General features: G+C 44.4%; 1 protein-coding gene across 1 annotated transcript in view; it reads left to right on the forward strand.

The window, feature by feature from the left end:
• Nucleotides 1-25,689, forward strand: part of LOC147711878 (inactive heparanase-2-like) — a 738,870-nt gene that overhangs the window by 19,835 nt on the left and 693,346 nt on the right. The window contains exon 2 of the mRNA XM_086919554.1: nt 6,965-7,254. Coding sequence (XP_086775680.1) covers nt 6,965-7,254 — 290 coding nt within the window. The remainder of the gene's footprint in view (nt 1-6,964; nt 7,255-25,689) is intronic.

A 25,689-nucleotide genomic window follows, 5' to 3' on the forward strand; every position in this document is an offset into this window, starting at 1 on the left:
TCCCAAGTAAATCCTGGCACTTTTCCTACCACCCCACCAGATAGGGAATCCAAAAGACTGGGCACCTTGGGTGAAAAAAAATGTCTTCCGCCAGCCTGAACCTGCAGTTGGTTAACACTACATTCTTTTTGGGCCATTACTCCCATTCACTTTGTGATTTGGTTGCGCAGGTGGTGCCTGTGTTCCTGGAGGAGGCTCTGGCCATACTCTCCCAAACTATTGCTGATGGGAGAGATGCAGCCAAATTCACAATCTAATGTGGGCTGGTCATGACCGATTCGCTAGGCAGAGCAGTTTCTTCATCAATGGCCTTATGGTGCCAAACCTGGCTTTTTGACTTATGTTCAGGGTTCACTCACTGACATGCCTTTTGATGTCTCCAGTCTCTTTGGAGACAAGGCGGACTCAGGGCTGGACTGCTTCAAGGATAGCAGAGTTACGACCAGGTACTTTGGTCTTTCCATGCCCCCTCGCCAAATGCAGTTTGCCTTTCGCTTTTTTCGTGGCCACGGAAGGGGCTTCCAGTCCTGTCTCAACCCACCAAGCCACCATGACACACAAACTTCCCAGCCCCGGCTGGCCACAAACATGGTGTCCACAGACCATGGATCAGACAGCCAGAGGTCTGGCCAGTTCAGCACCCCCCAGCACCCGCAGCCTCTAAGCCTTTTTAGTTTGCCCTCTGACCATCATGGGCACGCAGTGGGAGGCAGGATACACCATCACCTGCACCACTGGAGGCCGATACCATCAGACTGCTGCGTTGTCCAGATTTTCTGAAGGGGTTACTCCCTCCACTTTGTGTCTATCCCTCTGACCATGCCACCAACTTGCGACAGGCTGATTGGAGGACCATCTTTACGTACTCTGCCAGTTAGTGGCAGCTTTCTTGTCCAAAGGAGCCATAGAGAGGGTGTCAGCAGCAGAAGTAAAGCATGATAGCTATTCCGGCTAATTTCTGGTGATAAAGATGGACGAAGGCTTTTATCCTTTCCTAGATCTGCACCCTTTCAATTTCTTTGTGAAAAAGAGGAAATTCAAAATGCTCACGCTTGCTCAAGTTCTGTCTGCCCGGGGATCTGGATGGTAGCGTTGGACTTGCAGGATTCATGCTTCCACATTTCCATCATGCCTGCTCACAGATCTTACCTGCAGTTCATGGTAGATCACACGCACTTTCAGTTCACCATGCTCCTCTTTTGCCTTACCAGCGTCCCTCAGGTGTTCACCAAGGTGATGGCGGTGGTTGCAGCTCATCTCCGGATATCAGTGATGCAAGTCTTCCCTTATCTCGATGACTGGCTATTGAAGGCAGGCTCGTCCCAGGCAGTCGTCTAGTGCCTTTAGACTATGGCAGATTTCCTGTATTCCCTGGCATTCACTATAAATTTGCTAGAGTCACCACTGACCCCCTTCTCAGTTGCTCCTTTTCTTCTGAGATGTTCTGGACACAACCCCAACTCTTGAAATTAATGTAAAGTTCAAGATCTTGCTCAACTATAGAATTTAATGTATTCCATCTGCATCTACCAGTACTATTCTGGTAATTAACAGACACTGATAGCTCAGTTGGCAAAACTGCCAATTATCCAAAATCAGGTGTCCGAATGGTGGAGGTTTCTATTTATAATACATAATTTTGTCCCATCAAGATGAGTTACCATAGACTTGAACAAGACTAGCCGCCTAGGAAACAGAAGAGTCTGTCAGTGAATCTTGTCATACAGGATTGTAGTTGCTGATGAATACACCCTAATGGAGTAAGTAGGGAGAGACTGGAGCCCTCACATATTATTTTATAGGGCTCATATGGCATGTCATAGTGCAGTGAGCGTGAAGGATATCTTATCTAAAAGCTGCACCACCTCAATATCTGACTCCCAAACTAGCTAATGAATGGTAATCTGAGAATACTCATCATGTAATCTATAACTACTGCACCTACTGAGTGGGCTTTTGGGTGTCAGTTTTGGAAATGCATATATGTTTGTCAGATCCCGAAAGAACATTCTTTGGACCTTTGCCATTAGGCCACTAATCAGCATACTGCAAAAGATAGTTTCAGTTTCTACACAGAATGGCTTTAATTTAGTGGCATTGGTATATCCTTTGAGATCACAACCATTAATTAGGAACCATTCGTTCAGTAGTTCATTCTTTCATGGTCCTCCCTGGACCGGAAACAAGCATCCTAGGGCCCTATTTCGGGGTTCCACCCCTCAGCAGACATGATAGCTTGAATCCAGTGGCACAGTGAGCCAGGACCCATGTCTGGTCATACCCGGCGCACTTAGGGCAAGAAAACAAAAGACACACAGTTGATGGACGGAATGCAGAACAAATCAAAATATTCAACCCCAGTCAAGAGATCTAGGTTAAATACATCATTCTTTAGCTCACCATGCCACCCCAGTTTAGACCTGGCCATATGCAAATCAGCCATGACCCTGTACCTCATGGGAACAGTCCAGTCCGAACTGCCAAGCCAGATCCTCCCTGGACCAGAAACAAGCATTCTAGGACTGGTTTCGGGGTTTCACCCCTCATCAGCCAGGATAGCTTGTATCCATTGGCACAGTGAGCCCGGGACCCACGTCTGGGTATACCTGGCGCACTTAGGGTGAGAAAGCAAAAGACGCACAGTTGATGAACGGATTGCAGAATAAATCAAAACATTTACCCCCAGTCAAGAGATCTGGGTTAAATTCTTCATTCTTTTGGTCACCATGCATCCCAGTTTAAACCTGGCCATACTCAAATCAGTCTTGACCCTGTACCTCATGGGAACAGTCCAGCCCAAACTGCCAAGCCTGGACCGGAAACAAGCATCATAGGGCTAGGTTCATGGTTTCCCCCCTCATCAGCCAGGATAGCTTGAACCCAGTGGCACAGTGAGAAACATGAGCACAGGCTGAAAGCACTAGCCTCCCTGCTAATTCTGACACTTTCAGTTCTGACTCAGTTTCGGGTTCCTGGTCTTTTTGTATATGTTTCAAGAAGGCCATCAGTAGTGTGTGATACTCAAATGGATCTGTAAACTAGGTTCCCCCTCACAGGAAGCCTTGGTTGGGAGATCTAGATACACGAGGGACTGCAATCAACCAAGTGCTGTTTCTCAGGGCTTGACATAGCTTCTGTGTTCTTTGTCCATTAATACCAAGACTTCCCCACCCAAAGAACAAGGACATTTTTGCTCTACTGGCAACTACAGCTACCCCCCAAAAAAAGACACCCATGGTGATTAAGCCCAGAAAAATATGGAGGAATCTATTCTCCGAGCAAGCTAGATTAAGGTACTTGGACAATAAGTATCAGTCTAAAAAATCACAGCCCAGCATACTTGTAAAAACCCCACTCAGACGGTTTGATGATTATGGCTTTCCTCAGAGTTGTGTCTTTCTCCTTCAGACAGCAGTGGGAAAAATGCCCTGTTGTCTGGTTCCGGTGGTTGGGGAAATATGTAGCCTCGGTACTCGATGTGAAATGGCACCTCCTTCCCCCTTGAAGTAACCATTGCTCACCAGAATTTGACAGGGCCCGCAGTGCACTGGGGAAGCGCCCATCCAGATGCGAGCGGGCGCGGAGAGCGGGGTGGGTGAGTGAGCCACTGTCGGCCCATCCCATGGCACGACCGGAGATCCGGTGATGTGGTACCTGCTCCCTCTTGCCCAGCCATCGGTAATACGGCGTACCTCCGGCCCACCTACTGGGAGAGCCCCAACCCCAGTGTGCCTCTAGTTGCTGGTCTCAACATCACCGCTGGGCCCATCTACTGCTGCTGACCTCCTGCCTGTTCTAATTTCCTGCGGCATGAGTGCCTGGGATGGGACTCCGCCATCCTCACGAGCCTCTGGCCCAACTACCAGCCAAAGAAGAGGCAGGAACCCAAGTCCCGGGCCATGTTGCATGCCATCACCCCCTAGGGCATGTGACGGAAACTGGGAGGCCTGGGGAGAGGGCTGTAACCTGCCTGCTGGGTCACTCTGGCCATAATCCTTTTCATAGCCCTTAGCTTGGTGCCCACAACATGTCAGTCCTTGTCTCCTGAGGCCGACCACGGATCGCTCCACTTGTTCTCCACACCCCTGCATCTTACGCATGGATCTACTCGGACACTAGTCACCAGCCGTGCTTTACTTCATTTCGGCTACACTTGCGAAGCATCTCCGCGGCATGGTCCGTAAAGATCCCAAACAGAAGACCCTACCATTTGAAAAGCTCCCAGACAAGGCTCCTTAAGAAAGCTCCAACAGTGCGCAGGGTGAGAACCATGCAGACGACCACCCCGCTCTGTCCACATCCATTCTTCAGGAGATGAGAGCAGGCTTTAAATCCCTAGACCAGCGTTTTGACACACTGCAAAAGAGCTTGGCGGATATGGGGGATAAAATCCAGGTACACGACAGACGCCTGGATGTGGCGGAGGCCCGCATCCCGGATATTGAAGATGTTATGTTATGTTATGTTATGTTAGATGTGCTTGTATAGCGCACGGCTGCCCCAGCCAAGGGGCGTCCCGGCGCTAGCTGCCTATGTCCAGGGGACAGCAAGATGGAATTGCAGTAGGTCCAGAGGTATACATAACATAACTAATTAAAAAGGTGGGTTTTTACGGCTTTGCGAAAGGATAGAAGGTCATTCATTGCGCGGATAGCACTGCTCAGTCCCTAAAATGTTTAGAGCACGTCGAGCGTATCCTGAAGGAGGTAGCGATCAAGAATGCGGACCATGAAACGCGCAGCAGGTGCAATAACATTCGCATTTTGGGGATTCCATAATCCACTTCAACCGGCCGCATGGATATGTTTGTTGAGACTCTGTTGTCTGACCTGTTTGGAAAAGAATCCTTCACCCCCAGGTTTTTGGTTGAGCATGCTCACCATTCCTTAGAGCCACGGCCAGGTTGCCTCCCCAGACCCATTATTGCATGAATTATGAATTTCCGGGACCGAGACACCGCGCTGCGCCTTGCAAGAGAGCGCTGGGACACCCTTTGGCAGGGCTCTAAACTCTCCCTTTACCCGGATTTCACAGTCATCTTACAGGGCGCATGACGTAAATCAAATGGGGTCAAGGCCACCCTCAGAAATCTTGACTTGAAATATGGCATGTTGTATCCCGCCAGACTGAGGGTGGTTGTGGGAGACCAGGCTTGCATCTTTGACACCTCTACTGAGGCGCCGGAGTTTTGCCATACATACAAACAAAACAACACCCGTGCAGGGGCGGGAGGAGGGAGTCCCTACCTCCCACATAGTGGATCAGACGCAAGTGTTGAACTTTTCTCTAACTCCAGCACTGGCTGACTCTGCAGCTGGGCCACTCCTTCAGCATTGTATAAGTAATACAGGGATAATGATCTTCATCGTTCTGTATTGTGGCAAGTGGCAGGTCAGTGACATGGCGTTGCCACCCCTCACGGTGTATGTCTTTGGGTTTGTTCTTGTTATTATGAATGTTCCGTTATAGGGTTTTTCCATTTCAATTTAAAGTCGATTGGTAGTTTCCACTCTACTATTGGTTATGGTTCTGTCTCGCTTTGATAGTTGTGAGGTTCGGTGGGGGGTTCTATCTCATGGTATCAGCACCTTTCTATGTTTACAGAAATGGTCACTGTCACTGTTTTCCTTCATGTACAGCAGCTTGAATGTGGTACGCTTGATATGACCGACTGATGGCTCGATTAGGTTACGTTGATGGTTCCTCTGGCATGTCCTTGATGTCCTGGAGTGTCAGGGGACTTAACAACAATCGCAAGAGAAGGTAGGTTGTTCACTACTTACTCAGACATAACGTGGACATTGCTTATTTACAGGAAACTCACCTTCCCAAATCGGACTCTTCCAGATTTGCAGCTAGCTGGGGGCGCACAGGTATTTTGCTAATTACAGTAGTTATGCCAGGGGAACTGCCATCCATATCCACAAAAGGGTTCCTTCCCTTCAACTTCAGGTCAGTGGTAGGAGACAATGAGAGCAGATACATAATTGTCACAGGCTCGCTCATTGGACAAAGCACAGCACAGTTGTGTGTGTATGGCCCAAACACTGATTCTCCGATTTATTCCATTCCTTGCGTGCCCAGTTGGTGTGGTTAGAGCCTTGCTTCCTTTGGGTAGGGGGAGATTTCAACTTATTCCTGAACCCCAGCTTAGACAGCACCTCCACCTCACCAGATACCAAGCCTCGAGCACACCTCACGCTAGTAGATCTTTGTGAACAGCTATCGCTGCTAGATGTTTGGTGCCAGCACAATCCCACGTCCACGAGCTACACACATTATTCAGGTCAACATAACACCTAGACTAGAGTTGACTTCTGGCTGGTATCACCTGGCGTTCCCGGCTGAGCCCAGTCACCAGTGACTCTGCCGAAGACGTACTCAGACCACTCTCCGGTACAGTTTAGCCTGAAGGTCCCCCTTCCTGAGGGATTTGAGCAGCAATGGTGATTCCCGAGCTGGGCCGTCCACGATGATATTTTTAATGTGGAGGTGCGCAAAGTCATTGAAAACGACTTCTACATTAATACTGGATTAGTGGGCACATGGGCGGTCTTGTGGGAGGGCTTCAAAGCTTACGTCAGAGGCGTTTGAATCGCAAAACATGCTGGAGTACTTAAGGATCTACGTAACACACTTGCACCTATAAAACGCAATCTCACGGACTTAGATACCGTAATACTTCATTCTCCAGACCTGGACGTGGCGGGTCGTCACTGGGCTCTATTGGTTGAGTTTAGGGAAAATGCAGACTGGGAGCTCTTATATTTGGGCAAGTATCAGACCGCCAGGGGGTACTGAGAGGGCGAGCGAACAGGTAGGGTACTTGCTCAGATACTCTGGCCCCCATACAGTAGAGCATACATTACTGAACTGCGCTCTTCCGCTAACCAGTCACTTACCTCCACCTCAGAGATTCGCACCAAATTCTTGGACTATTTTGTGACCCTTTATTCTACTAAAGCGGAAAGCGACCCTCGGCCCAGGAAGACTACTTGTCCGAGATTGCACTGGTATATCTCGAAAACACATGCAAGATTTTTTAGCAGAACCTTTCTCTGTAGCCGACGTCATTGGAGCCATTGACACCCTCTGCTGCTCCTCAGCACATGGACTCAACGACTTTACAGGGGACTTTTACAAAACATATAAGGACCTACTGGCGCTGCAGCCGATCGAGGTCTATGCAGAGGCCCTTGAGAAACAGATACTGGCTCCCACGCTCCGAGAAGCGGTCATCATTTTCCTTCCCAGGCAAGGACCCTTCCCTATGCGGATCCTACAGACCTCTATCCCTATTAAACTTAGATTATACCATTTTGGCCAAGATCATAGCCAACCACCTATCCCAGTTGATGGAGTTCATCTTTGCACCGGCCCACTCAGGCTTTGTTCCCCACCGCTCCACTTCCCAAAATCTCAGAACGCTCTTTTCTGTTATCCACAGAATCAACCCAGAGGTCCCTGCTGCCGCGATCCTCTTAGATGCGGAAAAAGCTTTCGATTCCTTAGAATTGCCCTTTTTCATTTCGGTTATGCCCCGCATGGGCATGCCGGTGGGTTTTATCGCCACCACTGCATTACTATACAGCCAACCCACGGCGAGACTTTGCTTCAATGGCACATTATTCCATCCTTGCCCGGGGCACACAACAAGGCTGCCTTCTGTCCCCCCTATTGTTTATCCTGGCTATGGATCCTTTAATTCGCCATTCCCAGGAAAGACATTTGCATAGAGGTTTGCATTCAACACTGGCCTCCTTCTAGTTTCACTCTATGCAGATGACACCATTCTGTATGTTAGAGACCCACAGGTCAATTTGGATCCGCTTATTAGAGAAATGCTCAGATACGTCCGTTTTTCGGGCCTCAGCATCAACTGGCACAAATCGGTTAATTTCCCTTTGACTACAAGTACAGTCCCGTGGGAATGCGAATTCCCTCTTGCCTGGTGCCCTGATTTTGTTAAATATCTGGGCGTTCACATACACCTGTACACTGCTCAGATCCTCCGCTTGAATTACGGGCAAGCAGTCTGCACCCTAGAAGCGCAAGTGGATAGGTGGTTGCGTTTACCACTGTCAATTGCCGGCAAAGTTGCGATACTTAAAATGGTAGTGCTCCCTAAATTTGTATATCTTTTTAATAATATTCCCATACCCCTCACGAATAGTTTCTTTTCACCATTGGGCACAAACCTAATATGACTGGTTTGGGTAGGCAAACCCACGCGTCCGTTGGCAGGTGCTCACACTCCCATATGAGAGAGGGGGATATGGTGTGCCCGTCCTCCAATTGTACTATTTAGTGTTGCTAGGCTTATGCATGGTTCTATCCGGACGCCAGAATCCCATTTCTCCACCCGGAGGCGGACTTTGTACTACCCGAAAGGCTGTCCACTATCCTGCCCAAGGGCGTTTCCAGAGACCATAAGGATAAACAGCCAGTCTCCACTACCTTTTGGGCCTGGAACAGGCTAAAGCGCATCACCAGCGCCACCACATAATACTCCCCTGCACTCCCTTTCCCCAACGCTCCCTGGCTGCCAATAACGGGGGGGAAATCTGGTGCAGCGCACCTTAGCTAAATTTGACATTGCCTAAATGGGAAATTTATACCCAGAGGGGCATGTCTTCTCGGTTTCAGACGACGCCCATTTCCAAGAGATCTCTTTCATGGACAGTTTCATCCTAAGCCAAATTCGTTCAGCTCTGCACACCACACTGCCTAATTATCCCATTGAACCCGACCCATTAACGCCACTCACATTGATTATAGAGAGCGAGACGTGCAGATTTAACTTCTAAATTATATAAAGCATGTGCGAGCATGAGATCGGTGGATGACGTTAAGCTCCGCAGACCATCGGAGCAAGACCTGGGCCGCCCCATCACTGAAGATCAGTGGACAAAGTGCTGCGAAGTGACAAATGAAGTCTCTATTAACAGTAGGCACAAACTTCTCCATTTAAAATTCTTACAACGCATTTATTTTACCCCCTCTGTGTCACACAGACTAGATGTGTCCAGACCCCACAACTGCCAGAAATGCTCCGCCCCACATACTGATTTTGCTCACCTCACATGGACATGTCCTAAACTGCAGGCTTATTGGGAACAGGTGCACAGTACTCTAGGATCCACGATTAACCTGACCCTTATTCCTATACCGAAGATGGCATTACAAGGCTACACAGTTCACTTCCCCAAAAAGGTCAGAAGATTTGTAACCTACGGACTACTGCTGGCCAAGAGAGAAATCGCTATACTGTAGCGTCGTAAGTCGTTTCCCACTCTGCAGAGCCTCACCAACTGTAACACTAACTGCGAGGTTTATGCAAGTACTGTGCCCAGCTCTTCCCACCCTAAAGATATATGGGGCCCTTACAGATCCTATCTTGAGAACTTACGGCTGACCACAAACTCCCAACTAAAAAGGGGCATAGTCCTGGAGGGTGTGGGTTGACGGGGCTCCTACCATGGATACTATCTTACCAGAATATAGGGCTTCACATTTATATGTATCATCTATGCTCTGCTTGGATGCTTCTAAGTGGTGGTCTCAGAGAAATAATATTGATGCCGTTACCGATTGGAGATAACAAGTCACTCTGGGGTTTAATTTGGGCAATGCGATTATTATGTTCTGCAATGTCTGCTTTCCTGATGCTTATTGTCTTGCGGATCATACAATGCTTTTTAAAAAGGTGATATTTTTCAGCAGAATAAAATAGCCCTGGCTAAATTGCTAAGCATGACCCGAAGAGGTAGTGTCCAGACACTCTTTCTGGCTGGCAAAGCTTTTCAATTTGTATTTGTTGCGTATTTTTTGTATTTTTAAAGTGGGGCCCTCAAAGGCTAGTTGTCCTTCTACAATATGTCCAAAGATAAAGATAAATCACACAGTTTCAAAGTATAAATCAATATATGTAACACCAGGACATATAAGCAACGCAGAAGGAACAAAAATAAAATTGTCATAACAGTTACTGATTGAGATCAGACCTGACCATCACCAAATAGCTGAGCTCAGATCCAAAGAGGTAAAAGCCAGATGCAACCTCATCTAGGCAGATATTATCCCTGTTTCTTCATAGATAGCTTGCTGTCCAAGATGATGCTGAGGTTGTGGGCGTGGTCTATCTAAGCCGTGGATGGGTCGAGCTCAGCAGGCCTTCATTAGTCGTTCCATGGCAAGGTGTTGCTTCCTAAGATGAGGAATTCCGTCTTGTCCGAGTTGAGCTTGAGACAGTTGTCCTTCATCCAGTCGGTAGGCGAATTTTGCGAATTCGCGATCCGCGAATTTGCGGATTTGCGAATTCGCAATCGCCAAAATTCGCGAGTTCGTGCGACTTTGCAGATTTTTTTATTTTTGCGTGTTCGCTGGTGTTCGGGGCGCTTTGCGTGTTCGCAGGTGTTCGCGTGTGTTCGCGGGGCGCTTTGCGTGTTCGCGTTTTTTTTTTGCCTGGTTAATCACTGCCATCCTCTCGTTTTTTATGCCCTTCTGCCCTCTGTACCACTCGTTTCTGTGCCCTTCTGCTCTCTGCCCCACTAATTTTTTGTCCCCTTCTGCCCTCTGTCCCACTTTTGTGCCCTTCTGCCCTCAGCCCCACTTAAAAAGGCGCCGGCAAGCTGCCAACGCCATTCTAAAATAGCTACAAAGAGCTTAAACAGGAAGCACTAGATAAAGTAAAGCAGGTGCTCGAGTTGAAGGTCAAATTAAGTTACACAATCATTAATCACCCCAAGTTTGGGGTGATTAATGATTGTGTAACTGAATTTGAGCTTCAACTGGAGCACTTGCTTTACTTTATCTATTAGAGCTTCCTGTTGAAGCTGACTTTTGTAACTATTTTGAATGGCTCTGGCAGAGTTACAAAAGTCAGCTTGAACTTTTGACCCAATCCGTTCCGCTCGCGGATTTTGTGGGAAATTCGCGAATCTCGCGGATTGCGAATTTACCGAAATCCGCAAAATCCACGAGTGGAACGGATTTTCCGCCCATGCTTAACACTTTTCATACATCTGTGGTAGTTGGCTCTGGTGTTGGAGGGGTCTTCTGACGGTAAGAGCATGAGTTGGGTGTCGTCTGCTTACGACATTATGTTGAGTCAGTGCGATCTGACAGTATTGGCCAGTGGGGTCTTGTACGTGTTGAAGAGGGTGGGACTGAGGGACAATCCTAAGGGGATGCTGCAGATAATCTTCTTGGGTTCTGTGGTGAATGGTGGGAGACAGATTCTCTGTTTCTTCCGGTTAGGTATGAGGGTGTCTCCCTGCATTTTGATGTGGTGGAGTCTGTTGATCAAGATGTGATTAGAGATGGTGTTAAAGACGGCTGACAGGTCCAAAGGCTGAGGGCTGCTGTTTCGCTGCAATCCAGGAGGGCCCTGATGTCATTGGTGGCTGTGATGAAGACTGTCTCAGTGCCGTGGTTGGCTCGGATTCCAGTTTAAGAGGGGTCCAGGAGGTTGCTATGTTCCAGGTGTTCGGTGAGTTGCTAGTTGATTGTTTTTTTTTAACCTTTGCTGGAAAGGGGAGCAGGGAGATGGGCAGTAGTTCTTCAGTTTTGCCAGGTCAGCGGATGATTTTCAGAAGGGGCCTCACTTCAGTGTATTCCTGTCCTCAGAGAAGGAGGCCAAGGTGATGGAGGCATTCTGGACTTGAGCTTGTTGCCAATCTTCTTGCTCCCGAGGTTGAAGATGTGTGGGAACAGGGGTCCATGGGTGCTCCTGACTGAATAGAGTTCATGATGTCAATTGTGGCTTGGATTGTGAGAGGGTGCCAATGGGTGAGCTGGTTTGGTTGAGGATTTTCTGACTTTATATCAACATTGCGCAGAATACTGTGTGCGGGTGGGAGCCTGCAAGACTTATTAACATAACAGTGGTTACTTTTGATACAAAGTGGGGACCGCCTCATCCCCACGGAGGTTTTCATTTAAATCTGGCAGGCCTAATGTACTTGTCTCCTTGTTAGATATATAACAGACTCCTAGAGCCTCAGAGTGGTTCCAATTAAAATGATTTACAAACCCTTTAGGCCTCTCGTCTCTTGTGACTTGAAGGTTCTCTACCGTAAAACGTCCTCACTGGAGGCCCTTAAATAAGCCTGGAGCATTATTGAGTTTCAAGCCATGTCTGCTTGTAAGCCTTACACCTTGTTTCATTGGTACAAATTGGTCCTGATTGCTCGCCCAGCCTTTCTTACTATAGCCCTGAAGAATTGCATTGTTATTTGTTTCCCATTCTTCTTTGAGTGTCCATGTGCTTCCTCCGCTGAGTGAGTAACGCAAAGCATACATGGCGGACGAAATGCACTTATATGGTTGGACACGACATTGGTAAGAAAGAAAGCAAGCAGGGCAACAGTCACAATTTAAAGGGCCATTGGGAAGGGGGAACTGCATGGCACAGGCAGCCATTTTTTGCTCCTGAAGTGACATCGCATTACAAGGGGGGAAAGAGGTCGAGATCTTTAGCTTTGGGTGGCATGACAGCGCAATAATAGTGTAGAGTCCCCCATGGGTTCTGAAAAGCACATCAGCACAGAGAAATCAACGGAGACATTAGCCCATTGGGCTAGCTGAGTGCTGTTATCTATTTTTGTACACACTATTGGTGAGAGGGGTTTCTGGCACTTCCTTGAAATTGGACCCGAGGTGATATGATTCAACCCTTTAGGAGACATTTTAATAGCTTCTTCTCACGACAGAAAAATTGGTACTGGGTACACTAGCTATTTTTCAGCTACCCCCAGTGGAAGATCAATTCTCAGAAGGCCATGACATCACTAATGCAGATATTTAGGGACGCAACATACATGGACCACTACATAATTAGACAGCTTCATTATACTATTTGTGACAGATTTCTATCTTTCCTGTTGGTGCTGGATGAATTTCTTCCACTGACCTCGGTAATTGCCTCCACGGAAGGGGCATGACTGGTCTCCAGACTCTACCAAGCTTGTATCGCCTTGAAACCAGACACCACTGGCAGGGTTAGGGCTGTGCAGGATAGAGATCTGGCGTGCCTTATCCCTGACAAGACTTGGCGCTATTGTTGTACCTAAACTAAGCTAATTTCCACAAATCATTGGCATAAGCTGTTACATTATAAGTTTCTCCATACCTGTACACCGCCCTTCATGGTCTGGCTAGAATTGATCCTACACATCCGCACCAGTGCCCTGAATGACGTTGCTGATAATACTGATTTCATGCATCTAGCCGGGACTTGCCCAACCATTCAAACGTGCTGGACGAAAATGATCGCCCTTGTTTTTACCTTGACTGACAGTGCACTTGTACCTGACCCCCTAAAGGTCTTGCTTGGCTACGTCAAGGATATCCCACCTGGCAGATGCAGATTCACTGCCATAGCACTGTTACTTGCTACATGAAGGCTGGCGATGTGCTGGAGTAGTAGATATTGCCCCACTGAATCCTACTGGCTGAAGGATATGATTTATTGTGACACCACAAGTGAAGTGTACGCTTCCCTCAACTCACAATGTCGCGACCCCAAGACATTTGTCACTCACTACCTGTTTACTTACTCCCGCTAGACTCTGATGTTTCTAATTAAGAGGCTCTGAGGCCCCCTACTTCTATTTGTCATGAGTGTACCATTTCCCCTCCTTGTGTACTACCCTGTTCAAATGACGGTCAATTTTTGGCTCTAACTGTAATGGTTCTGATGTGCCATCTGTCTCCCTTTATACAAGCATAAGCACATGTCTCACCTGTTTTTCAGTTGCAGTTTTGAATTGTATATGCTTGAGCAGCAACCTAACGCAATTCCTGATTGTTTTTGTGTTTTATGTTCATAATATCTGAGCGAGTACGTACTTTATATTTCTCATTGGATCAGAGAATAAACAAACCACATACAGTTTGCTTATGCAAATTCTGCAGGGAAACAGTTTTCCTCATGCACTATCTCGTGGCACAATGTTATAAATATGGCTCTTAGTTTTATGGTGTTTATATGTTGACATTTCTCTCTATATTCATTCCTATTTTTGCTAACCTATCTGTACTTATCCATATTTATTTTGTGTTGAGTGTTAAAATTAAGCTGCAATGGGTATAAGTCAATTTAACTTCTTTAAGATTTGTTTTTATGCTTCTTTAACTACTCTGTCAATCTGCATAGTTACTGACCTGGCACTTGAGTGTGTCAGTAGTGGAAATCTTCCACATGGAGACCTGCTAACAAGACAATACATGTTTTCTGTCTACATTATCTGTAAGATAAGGTCAAACGGAGGGCTTGAAGCGTTAGATATAAATCTTACAGGTGTCAAAGTGTTGATGCAGTAATTCAGAATTGATATCTTAAAACTATATGTATTTGAAACAATGATATGAAGTGTGTTTTTAAGAGCTTCATTTATGTGAAGGCTATTTAACTGCTAAGATATTGCCATTGCTCCCTACTGAAAGTTTACTCTTTCTTTCTCACATCTACGGGTAGCAACTCCAGTTTTTCCCACATCAAGCATATGACTTTCCCGAAGACCAAAAGTCTCCTGGAAAAACCCCAAAATGATTTGTTGTTGACAAGGCATTCATTGTTTTACAATGATTCTTTGTAGTTGATTGAATTTACCTCTCACAATTGCACTCTAGAAAGGTTACTTATTGTAGGGTCTGTAGCTGAACAAAATGCCGGTAGGAAAGATTATTTTTAGAATTTGACAGTTGATTCATCCTACTATGTGATGTTCTTTTTCAACTGTGAGAATCCAATATATGTGGTGACTGGGTTTGTTCAGACTGTATTTCCTGTCGTTTTGAATACTTGGCATAGTAGGGTAGTTCAAGTGTGGTCACAGGCAGTATGGCTCTTGGAACTTCTGACAGGATCTGATTCTTTTCCAGATAGTCAAAGGAATGCAAGGTTTTACATACACATTACAATTAGATTTTAAGGGCCAAGATTTTGCAAACATGAAGCCAGCTGGAAAGAAATTTCCAGATTAAAGAATTAATGACACAGATTAAGAAAGAGAATTAGAGAGAGAAATGGAAGGAAGATGGTCGAAAAAGAAGGAAAAAAAGAAAGTCAGGGTTCAAACACCTTCAATGGTGGTGATTGATGGAGGGAGTGGAGAAATATTATTATTATTATTATATTTCTTATATAATAAATATACAGATGCTTTCATTGAGAGAGGTACCAGGTGGAGATTGCAAAGAGTGTACTCTGTACAGGTGGCAGAACTAATCATGCTAACACGAGCCTGCAGCATTTCTGAACAAATTAGAATTACAATATTCACAGAAAGTCAGCGCGGCTTTGGAATCATACATGACTTCGGGTAATTATGGTCACAAGTTAATGTGGGTTTGTGACTTCCTCCAGATTGGCCATACGAAACGGGGAAAGTCTGTTCTGTTCTTGGGACTATTCATTTCTATTCCAGCGAACAAATTCATTCCTCCTGTGTTGACACCTCTTTATTTTATTTTTTTTCAAAGTATTTTATGTAAAAAAATGTTATACATACAATTGTCAGCGCTTTACCATCGCGGGGAAACATCACAAACTGGCTGAACCCCAATTATACATAAATAAATGGTCAGTCTCTCTTTTAAGTAATTCTATGAGTCCCTCATCCTGCAATATCGTGCAGTAAAGGGTCCATCTTGACTGAATAGCCCCTTCGCTGATCTTCAATTGGAACATCACTGTTGAGTGGTCATATAAGTGGTCTCCTACTTGATTGACTCGTTGAACATCATCCTTTATATTGCAATCTATGAGGAAATAGTCTATCCTCGACTGGTGTCTGTATTTTTAATTGTAAAAGGTGAAACCTTTTTGTGTGCCAGCTCTTTGCAGCCATATAGCACACAAACCCAGTTGTTCCATCATTTGTTTTACCAGCCCAGGCATTTTGGGGTTTACCAATGCTCTACTGTGTGAGGATATGTTCAAAGCATAGTTCAGGACTACGTTGAAATCTCCGGCTAAAATAATTGGGTCAGGGGAATTTAATAGTTCGGGCATCAGTTCTCCTAAAGGGTTAACATCGTCCTGATTTAGACCATAATAGCCCGCGAGTGTGAAGCGACGGGCCAGTATCTTCAATTGAGCTAAAATCCACCTTCCAGCTTTATTAGAGACATAAGACTCAAGGCTAACTTGTGCCCTTCATTTAAATATCATTCATACCCCCATTGTTACGTCCAATTGAGCTGTATATGCCACTTGGGCAATCCATTTCCTTGCCTCAAATTGTTCCATTACTTCCTTCTCCGTAAGATGTGTCTCCTGTATTATTATGATTTGGGCGGGCAATCCTTTAGATGTTGTAATATTTTTGCTCTCCTTCCACATACCCTGAGGCCATTCAAATTCCATGAAAGGAACATAATGATGCTATCTTTCTTTTCATCCATCGCTGGTACCGACTAAGTGAAATAACCAGCTTCTAGTAATTAAAGGGGCTTCAGAGGAACTATATATTTTTTTCTTTTTCTCCCACTGCACCCCACCCTGTGCTCCCCCCGTGGAAAACCCTTCTCTATCTCTTCATGGCTGAAAGCCATATGGGCACCCGCGCAGAGCATGCTATTCTTAAAGTATTTTACATCTGAGTTTTCTCAACATATCTAGAACTAAGCTAAAAAAATAAAATTAAAAAAAGCCAAACTAACTAGTGAAAAAAAGAGAAATATTTTCCAACCGTAAAGAACGAACATTAGTGAGGCGGGGAGAACATGGCGGCCAGTGTTTAGCGGGTCGCGGGGCAGCCTCGGAGTGGAAAAATTATAATTCAAATCTGAGCGGGAAAATGCTATTTCTTTACTAGAAAAAGCGCAATTTTACAGATAATGTAAAGGGAAAAAAATCGTACTTACTCACGTAGGACGCACACAAAGTTCTGGTGGTTTAAACTTGGGAACCGGAGGAAAGCAGCGAGAACGCCGGCAGCAACACAGCGGCTGTGGATAAGAGCGGCCCTGGAGCTCCGCAGGGGCAGATACTCAGCAGTGAGGATTCACTTCCAGGGGAAAGGAGGTCACGGCAGCAGCGGGTAGGCTACACAATCACAAGAGACTGCAGACTGGAAAAGCAGCTGGCGCCTTCTCCAGAAATCAGTATTAACGGAAGATCTAAAGATATCAGATGGTATTTTCAAAGACTCTCTTATCCAAGAAAAATCTTTTAAGGCCAGAAAGAAGGCGGTGAGTGGGTCTGCTCAAGGGGAGGTACGTTATGCCCTTAGAAATTTGAGAAAAGAAAAAGGGGAAGAGCAAAGGGATCTGACAGGTTCAATCATAAATATTATTAGTTCACAACATTTAGTAGTGAAAAGGACTGCTCAGTGGCTAAAGTTAAAGCTAGTTCCAAGGGATAAGTGATAAGGAAACACAATCCAGATCAAAAGATAAAGGTTACACCGTCCCTCTCTAATTCTTTGCCTTGTCTGGTATGTATGTGCAACAATTTTGGACCTTTACAACCAACAGACTCTGCCTTCCTTCGTGGGAAGGATAGCAAGGGGAAGTCAACTTTAAATCACCATTGATCTTATCAAAATTATTTCTACATCTATAACAGAAAATCTTCCAGTCGTACTAGTAGCTAATTTATCAACTGTAGTGAACAGCTTTCTATTTTTCTGAGAATGTAGTGCTACTCCTACAGAAGGTTTTAAAACTCCACACATATCTCCCACTTTTTTGCACTTTTTTCCCTTTATTTCTTTTTCAAAATCCTTTACATGATACAATTTTCGGAAAACAATTCCCAGGTGACAACTTCCATACCATCCTTTTGGTAACTTCTAATAAGCATTCTTTCTACAAATATAATATACTCAAGGAAATAGTGGCTCAACCCCACTTAAATATCTTTACCAGTTTTCATACATTTCAATAGTATGCTCACATGTACTAAGCCCTACAAAATTTGAATTAATGTTTTATATTTTTCTGTATATACAAAGTTTATATTTATGTTGTCAGTCTAAAGCTAATGCAGCCATTCCCTCTATCAGGTTACCTTTTTTTCTGGAGTTTTATATAGCATGAACTTGACCTGAAGGTATCAGAGTGCTTTACATGAGCACCAATGGCAATACAGATGGGCACATTCATTTTCGGGAGATTGAGTGATTTTGTGGAAATTGGATAGACTACGCTAATATGTTTACTTATCTGGGAATCCTATTTAAACGAACTGATACCTGGGGCCAGGCAGTCAGGAGTAGGAGTATTCTCTTTAGGAAGTTGACCGCAGCTCTTATATATTTTTAAAAAAAACTGGGTTGAAGACCCCCGGAAATTCTTTTAAATATTTATCAAACAAAATGTGTGAGTGTAGCTATTTTGGGGCGGGAGTTTGGGGTTTCTCTGATCCCTCCCCTATTCAATATGGTGAAAATGCTTTTTTAAGATTTATTTTAGCTGTACCTGCTAGCTCCCCTGTTTTTAACTGTCACAGTGAGTTAGGGATACCATATATCTCAGACGTCATTCAGGTACAACCAGTGTTACTCTGGTACAGAATTTGGACCTCCAGTGGTACAGGCCTAAACTAAGAAATAATAAGGGATTCTATGAAGCTGGATCATGCCACAAGGATTACCTCGTTAAAGTATATAAAGAATTTCATGCACGACCTGGGGCATCCAGAGTATTATTCCACAGCAGAGTCATTGAATACTATCTACCAGAAGGAGTTTAAAGTAATCTGCATGACCCACCTGGAGACAAACAAACTTGTAAAGGAGATGAATAAACCTGCGGTCATCCAACATCAATTGACTGTAATAACATATGATATCCAACCATATCTTCTACGCTGTCCGGGGGGGTATGACAGGTATGTTTTAACTCGATTTAGGTTCAGGACCTTTCACCGATTAATTAGCTATCCTGAGATGAACGACTGGCCCAGAGAACTATGTCCATGTCCCTGTGACGATCTCTCCCCACAAAAAGCAATTCACGTGATTCTATTTTGTAAATTGTATGTTACGGAAAGAACCAGATGGATCTTGCCCTTGTTAAGATTGGGGGGATGGAGACAATGTCGACCGGCCATATTACACTTACAGCTATTAGACAGTGATTACTGTATTGGAGTTATGGCTGGTTTCTTAAATAGTATATTGAGAGTAAGGAAAAGTAACAATGCTTAATGTTGTTCCAGAGTCGAATAGAATGTTTTAAATTTTGTAGGACTGTCTCATTTATTTATTTATAATATGTATCCCTCACAATAACACCTGTAAATGCATGAATTCTGGAACTGCGTACATCTGTATTTGAGGAAATGTTATGAAATGTTTTTATCTGTTCGCTTTTGTGAATTTATATGACTAAAATCAAATAAAGCTCTTTTTGATTTGATTTGATTTGAGTGATTTGCCCTCAATAACAGGATGTTGAGCGTCCCTGCTGAGACTCAAACCTAGTTCCCTAGCTTTGAGGGCAACCGCTCTAGCTGTCCGGCTACATCCTCTCCCCCAACTTTACTTTATTCCTACAGTAATTTCCAAGGAATTAGTTTAGATTTTCAAATATTGTCCTACTATGTTGACTACTCTCTGCTAATTCTATTAAATGCTTTTTAGCTGTCCATATTTTACATGTCAGCTTATTTCTATGTGCATAAACCATGTCTAAAGATTGGGTTGGTCTAAACATATAGCCCATCGTTTCAACTTCTGTAGCTTCAGGATGTTGATTTAAGTGTTTTAACACAGGAAGTTCAGAAAATATTCAATCTTGATTGGAATAATGATACAACATTTGATCAGTACCATAAAATAATCTAGATAGCAGACTGCAAGAAATTCCATACGTTAATGGTAAGCTATGATAGGTCATACCCTCAGCAACAGATGTATGTATCTGTATACATACATACCAATCACCAACATTTATAGTATTTACATATTCATTCAACAGATCAGTGTAAGTGATCAGCAAACAGCAAATAATTTGTATTAAGAGAGTCATAATGTAAAGAATTATCAATCAAAGATGTCAAATCAATGCTGTTTATGTTTGCATATTTAAAAGTAATCGTAATTCTAAAATCTTTCGGTACATAATGTGGTACATTCAAAACAATAAGTAAAGCAAATAACATCAAAGTGATAACAAGAAAGATTCCACTATATACAAGTTTGCATCTAGAATCAATCAATCAATCAATCAATCAATCAATCAATCAGGTTTGTAAAGCGCAACTACTCACCCATAAGGGTCTCAAGGCACTGGGGCGGGGGGGGGGGGGTGCGGCTCCGTTTGAGTGCTGGGGTCATCCGAAGACCTGGGTCTTGAGGTCCTTCCTGAACTGGAGCAGTGTGGGCCTTGCCGGAGTTGGAGGGGGAGATCGTTCCAGGCCTTGGCTTACCTCCCGTTCTGGTCTTGTAGATGCAAGGGACAGAGGCCAAAGCAAGGTCGGCTGATCGGTGGTGTCTTTTTGGTATCTGGAAGGAGAGGTTGTTGTTCAGGTATATAGGTCCGGTGATATGAAGGTCCTTGTATGCGTGGGTGAGGAGTTTGAAGGTTATTCTTCTTTTGATTGGAAGCCAGTGGAGGTCCCGGTGGTGTTGGTTGATGTGACTTGAGGATCATTCTGGCATTCTGGATGGTCTGGAGTTTGCGAAGATGTTTCTTGTTGATTCCGGCATAGAGGGTGTTGCTGTAGTCCAGTCAGCTGCTGATGAGAGCGTGCTTGACAGTTTTTTCTGAATTCAGATGAGAACCATCTGAATGTCTTCTGAAGCATGCAGAGCGTGTTGAAGCTAGTCGAGGATATAGCGCTGATCTGGCGGTTCATTTTGAGCGATGACTGTAGTATGATGCTGAGGTTTCGTGCATGGTCCATCGGAGTGGGAGGATTTCCGAGCTGGGGGCTACCAGGAGTAGTCTTTTGCAGAGGGAGTGGTGCCAAGGATGAGGGTTTCTGTTTTGTCTGAGTTGAGTTTCAGGAAGCTGTTCTGCGTCCAGGTGTCGGTGGCTTTCATCCCTTCTTGGAAGTTGTGTTTGCTGATGTTGTGTTTGTTGCTGAGGGAGAGGATGAACTGGGTGTCTTCAGCGTAGGAGACTATATCTAGCCTGTCGTTCCTGATGATGGTTGCAAGGGGGGCAATGTAGATGTGCGTGGGGATGAGGGAGGAGCCCTGGGCACCCCACTGTTGGTCTTAGTAGTCTCCAAGAGGACTCTGACTCGCTGAGTTCTGATGGTGAGGAAATGCATATCCAGTCTAGGGCTTTGCCGCCGATATCGGCATCGTGGAGTCTGGTGGCTAGGGTGCGGTGGGAGACGGTGTAGAAGGCAGCCGAGTGGTCCAGGAGTATGAGGGCTGCCGTTTCACCCCTTAGTCTGGGAGGGAAAGGATGTCATCAGTGGTGGCAAGTAGGGTGGTCTTGGTGCTGTGGTTGCTGCGGAATGCTGAATGGGAGATGTCCAGGACATTGTTAGCTTTGATGAAGTTTGTTATCAGGGTGTTGATGGCCTTTTCGATGTCCTTGGCTGTGAATGGAAGCAGGGAGATGGGCCTGAAATTTTTAGGTCTTTCGGGCTGCGAAGGGATTTCAATGTTAGGACTCATGGCTTCTCAAGATTCAGATAGTTAACCAATTAGTAACTAGGAATAGAAAATATCAGCAGGTGGTTTGAGCAATTCGGGAATGTTCAAATGCAGAAAACATCAAGGCACAATTGAATACTCCCATTCAATACGGGAAATATACAGATCAGCTTCGTTGCTAAGTAAATTCAGGATAAATTCCATCAGTCCTTCACGTGGTACACTAAGATTGAAATTCAGATTTAGAACAAAGTTTGTTTCAAGAAGGTCAGATGGACTCGTATTGTTCAAACAATATTTGAAAATCTCCTGCTCTCATTCATTTGCAACAAGATAAGTCCATTCAGGAGTTGAGTACTTTTGACTAGTTACTCTTGGTCTTTTTGATCTCCTTATATCTGTTTATTCATCATCACTGTCACTCTGTTTAGACTGTTCAGAACTTTCAGAAATTGTTGGTGGTACTCGTCCTTTTGTCAAACAACTTCTCAGGATCTTACCTGGTCTCCAGGTACAACTCACTTTCTTGATGCACTAGGCCATTTTCTAGGATCAGTTTCTCGTGTAGTCAACTGTATTTTCTGAGACCTTTTGTTACTCACAACAGTTTACTCTCTTGAACCTCTCTCATGCAAAATGAGTGCTGTCTCAGCAGCTTGCTGGCCCCCAACATCTTGAAGAACCTGATCCCTCTGTCTCACTGTAACCACTGGCACATCGGGAACAGGTGCTGTTGTATCACTGAGGGTGACATGGGACTCTGCGAGTGCGGAATGTGAGTACCCAAGCTGAGACCTCCGCACCTCACAGCAGTGTTGGTAACCAGGATCACCCGGTATGGACCTTTCCAACGGGGTTCCAAGTATGATTTTTGCATGCGCTTCTCCATAATTACCCAGTCACCAGGACTGAGATCATGGTACTGCTCCTGTTGTGTTGCAAGGCCAGCTTCTCCAACCTAACGAGACACAGAACATCCCACACCATCAAACCTTTGCAGTAGCCCAAGATCAAGTCAGTGGTGATACTTACAAGAGCATTGGCGGGAACTGCTGGCAGTCTCATCACTACTCTCATTATCTCCTTTAGGGATGGCAGACCTGGGGACCGATTCACAGAACTAACTTAAGACAAAATCCTAAAATTACTACCATTTTGGTATTCACTGAAGGCATTTACTCATTTTGGTATTCTCAGAAGGGACTTACTCATTTTGGTATTCTCAGAAGTTAGGAGTCCTAACTTTAGGACCCCTAAATGTCTTCTGTGAATACCGAAAGTCTTAAAGTTAGGATTTTTCTCAATTTACTAGTAGTAAAGTTAGGATTCCTAACTATCGGACTCCTAAATGCCTTCTGTGAATACCGAAAGTCTTAAAATTAGGATTTTCCTCAACTTTACTACTACTAAACTGAGAAAAATCCTAATCTTAAGACTTTCGGTATTCACAGAAGGCATTTAGGGCCAGATGTAGGTAGGCGTTTACCGGGTGGTAACGGCCGAATTCGGCCGTTACCGACCGGTAAGAGCAATTTGACATGTAGGTCCCTGTATTTTACAGACTCGGTAAATTTACCGATAGGTAAATTTACCGAGTATGTAAAATACCGAGTCGGTATCATTACGGATTCCGGTAAATTGGTATGTAGGTGGGACTCTTCTGAGTCCCACAAGCAGTACAAAATCGGTATTTTACCATCAAATACTACTTGATGGTAAAATACCGTTTCTGGTGTGCATGCACATGTGTGCATGCACACCTATGCCATATGACAGGCAGACCTGCCCTTAGGGCAGGTATGCCTGCCACATGGCACCCGAGCCTCTTTTGGGGGTGCCAGAGGGTGTCAAAGTGACACCCCCTGCACCCTTGTGACAGTCGGTATTTTCCGATGTGGTAAATACCGACCGGTAAATGCCCAATCAATCCTATGGACTGTTTCCGATTCGGTAATTGCACATCTGCATTTACCTAAATCTCGGTACTTTTATTTTCCGACCTCTGAAATACCGAGTCGGTATGACTCGGTATTTAAGAGGTCGGAAAATAAAATTTACCTACATCTGGCCCTTAGAGTCTTAAAGTTAGGAGTCCTAACTTTACTACTACTAAATTGAGAAAAATACTAATTTTAAGACTTTCGGTATTCACACAAGGCATTTAGGAGTCCTAAAGTTAGGACTCTTAACTTTACTACTACTAAACTGAGAAAAATCCTAACTTTAGGACTTTAGGTATTCACAGAAGGCATTTAGGAGTCCTAAAGTTAGGACTCCTAACTTCTGTGAATACCGAAATGTTTAAGTGCCTTCTGTGAATACCAAAATGAGTAAGTGCCTTCTGTGAATCCGAAAATGGTAGTAAGTTTAGGATTTGTCTTAAATTAGTTCTGTGAATCGGGCCCCTGATGTCTAGTCTGGTGTACTTCTAAAACTCATCAACACAACAGACAATGCATTAGTCCACTTCAAAGACATTGAAGCTCACACCTTCGACCAAACTGTTCTTCAATGTACCATTGACTTGTTCAACAAGTCCAGAAGCCTCTGGATGGTAACTGATATGAAACTTCTGAATTAAATCCATTTGCATCTGGTTGAAAGGACCTGCAGATTATTGTTTTTCTTCCTGCATTCTGTTGTTGGCATACCATGCAACGGTGGCACAATGTTTCAGCAGTCACTCTAAATCTGGCATTACACCAGACCTGTCAAAAGAGGTGCAAACTTGCATCTCTTTCTACATGTGCAGGACCATGATAATTTCTAACCATAGGTGACAACAAGTTATCAGGCAATACAGGTCTGCCATCAGTGTAAACCCAAACTTAATCCTCTCTTTTTGTACATCCTAATCTCACCCAACCTTGGTGTTCTGCTTCTGTCACTTCTTCTTATAACTTCCTGTCCTCATGCAAAGTATAAATTGCTGTTAACAACATACTATGATTTGTGATGTCTGATGCTTCGTTCAGTAAGTCTTCATTAAAAATGTGCACTTTTAGTGCACAATCCTTTGTGATCTCCTCAGCATATTTATTGCCAACGGTTACATAGTCAGTGCCTTATCTGTGTGCTACGCACTTGGCTACTGAAATTTAAGCATGTAATTATAGGGACTGCAATAGGTTCCTTACACTTTCCCCGTTTTGTACGGCCAATCTGGAGGAAGTCACAAACCCACATTAACTTGTGACCATAATTACCCGAAGTCATACATGATTCCAAAGCTGCCCTCACTATCTGTAAATATTCTAATTCTAATTTGTTCAGAAATGCTGCAGGCTCGTGTTAGCCTGATTAGTTCTGCCACCTGTGCAGAGTACACTCTTTGCAATCTCCACCTGGTACCTCTCTCATAGAAAGCATCTGTATTTCTCCACTCCCTCCATCAGTCACCACCATTGAAGATGTTTGAACCCTGACTTTCTTTGTTTCCTTCTTTTTCAACCATCTTCCTTCCAGTTCTCCCTCTAATTCTATGTCTTAATCGGTGTCATTAATTTTTTAATCTGGAAATTTCTTTCCAGCTGGCTTCATGTTTGCAAAATCTAGGCCCTTAAAATCTAATCTGTAATTTATTTGTAAAACCTTGCATTCCTGAATGTCAATTTTGTATTTCTTTGCCAAGTCAATCAATCTCTCATGTGTTAATCTAGCTAGTTGGGTAATATCTTTGCAGAGAAGCAATAGTTCCTCCTCCTGATAGGTGTCTAATCATGATTGACAAGGATTTCCTGGAATAATTTCTCCTAAATTGACTTTTAGCCTACTTATGTCTAATACATTTTTACTTCTTGGAATTGTATCTGGAGCTGAACCTGGACTGAAATTAAGGCAGGAACTGGAGTTGAATTTGGAACAGGAGCTGAAACTGAAACGGTTTATGGACTCTGATTATTCTTTGAGGCACTATTTGGGCCATTTACGATGTTGGACGGAATGGCTCCGGAAGACATTCGGTTTGTCCGAATCTGATTCGGAGCCCATGTTTCTCACCCACTGGAAAACACATCCGACCGACTGATTATGATAGTCGGAAAACATTCGGTTGTTCCGACTTGGTTACGATTACCAATCGGGGATTCCAAGTCGGTCACAGCCGAACTGTACAGCTCTATGG

This window comes from Lissotriton vulgaris, chromosome 5 (assembly GCF_964263255.1).
Source record: "Lissotriton vulgaris chromosome 5, aLisVul1.2, whole genome shotgun sequence".
In the NCBI taxonomy this organism is placed as follows: Eukaryota; Metazoa; Chordata; class Amphibia; order Caudata; family Salamandridae; genus Lissotriton; species Lissotriton vulgaris.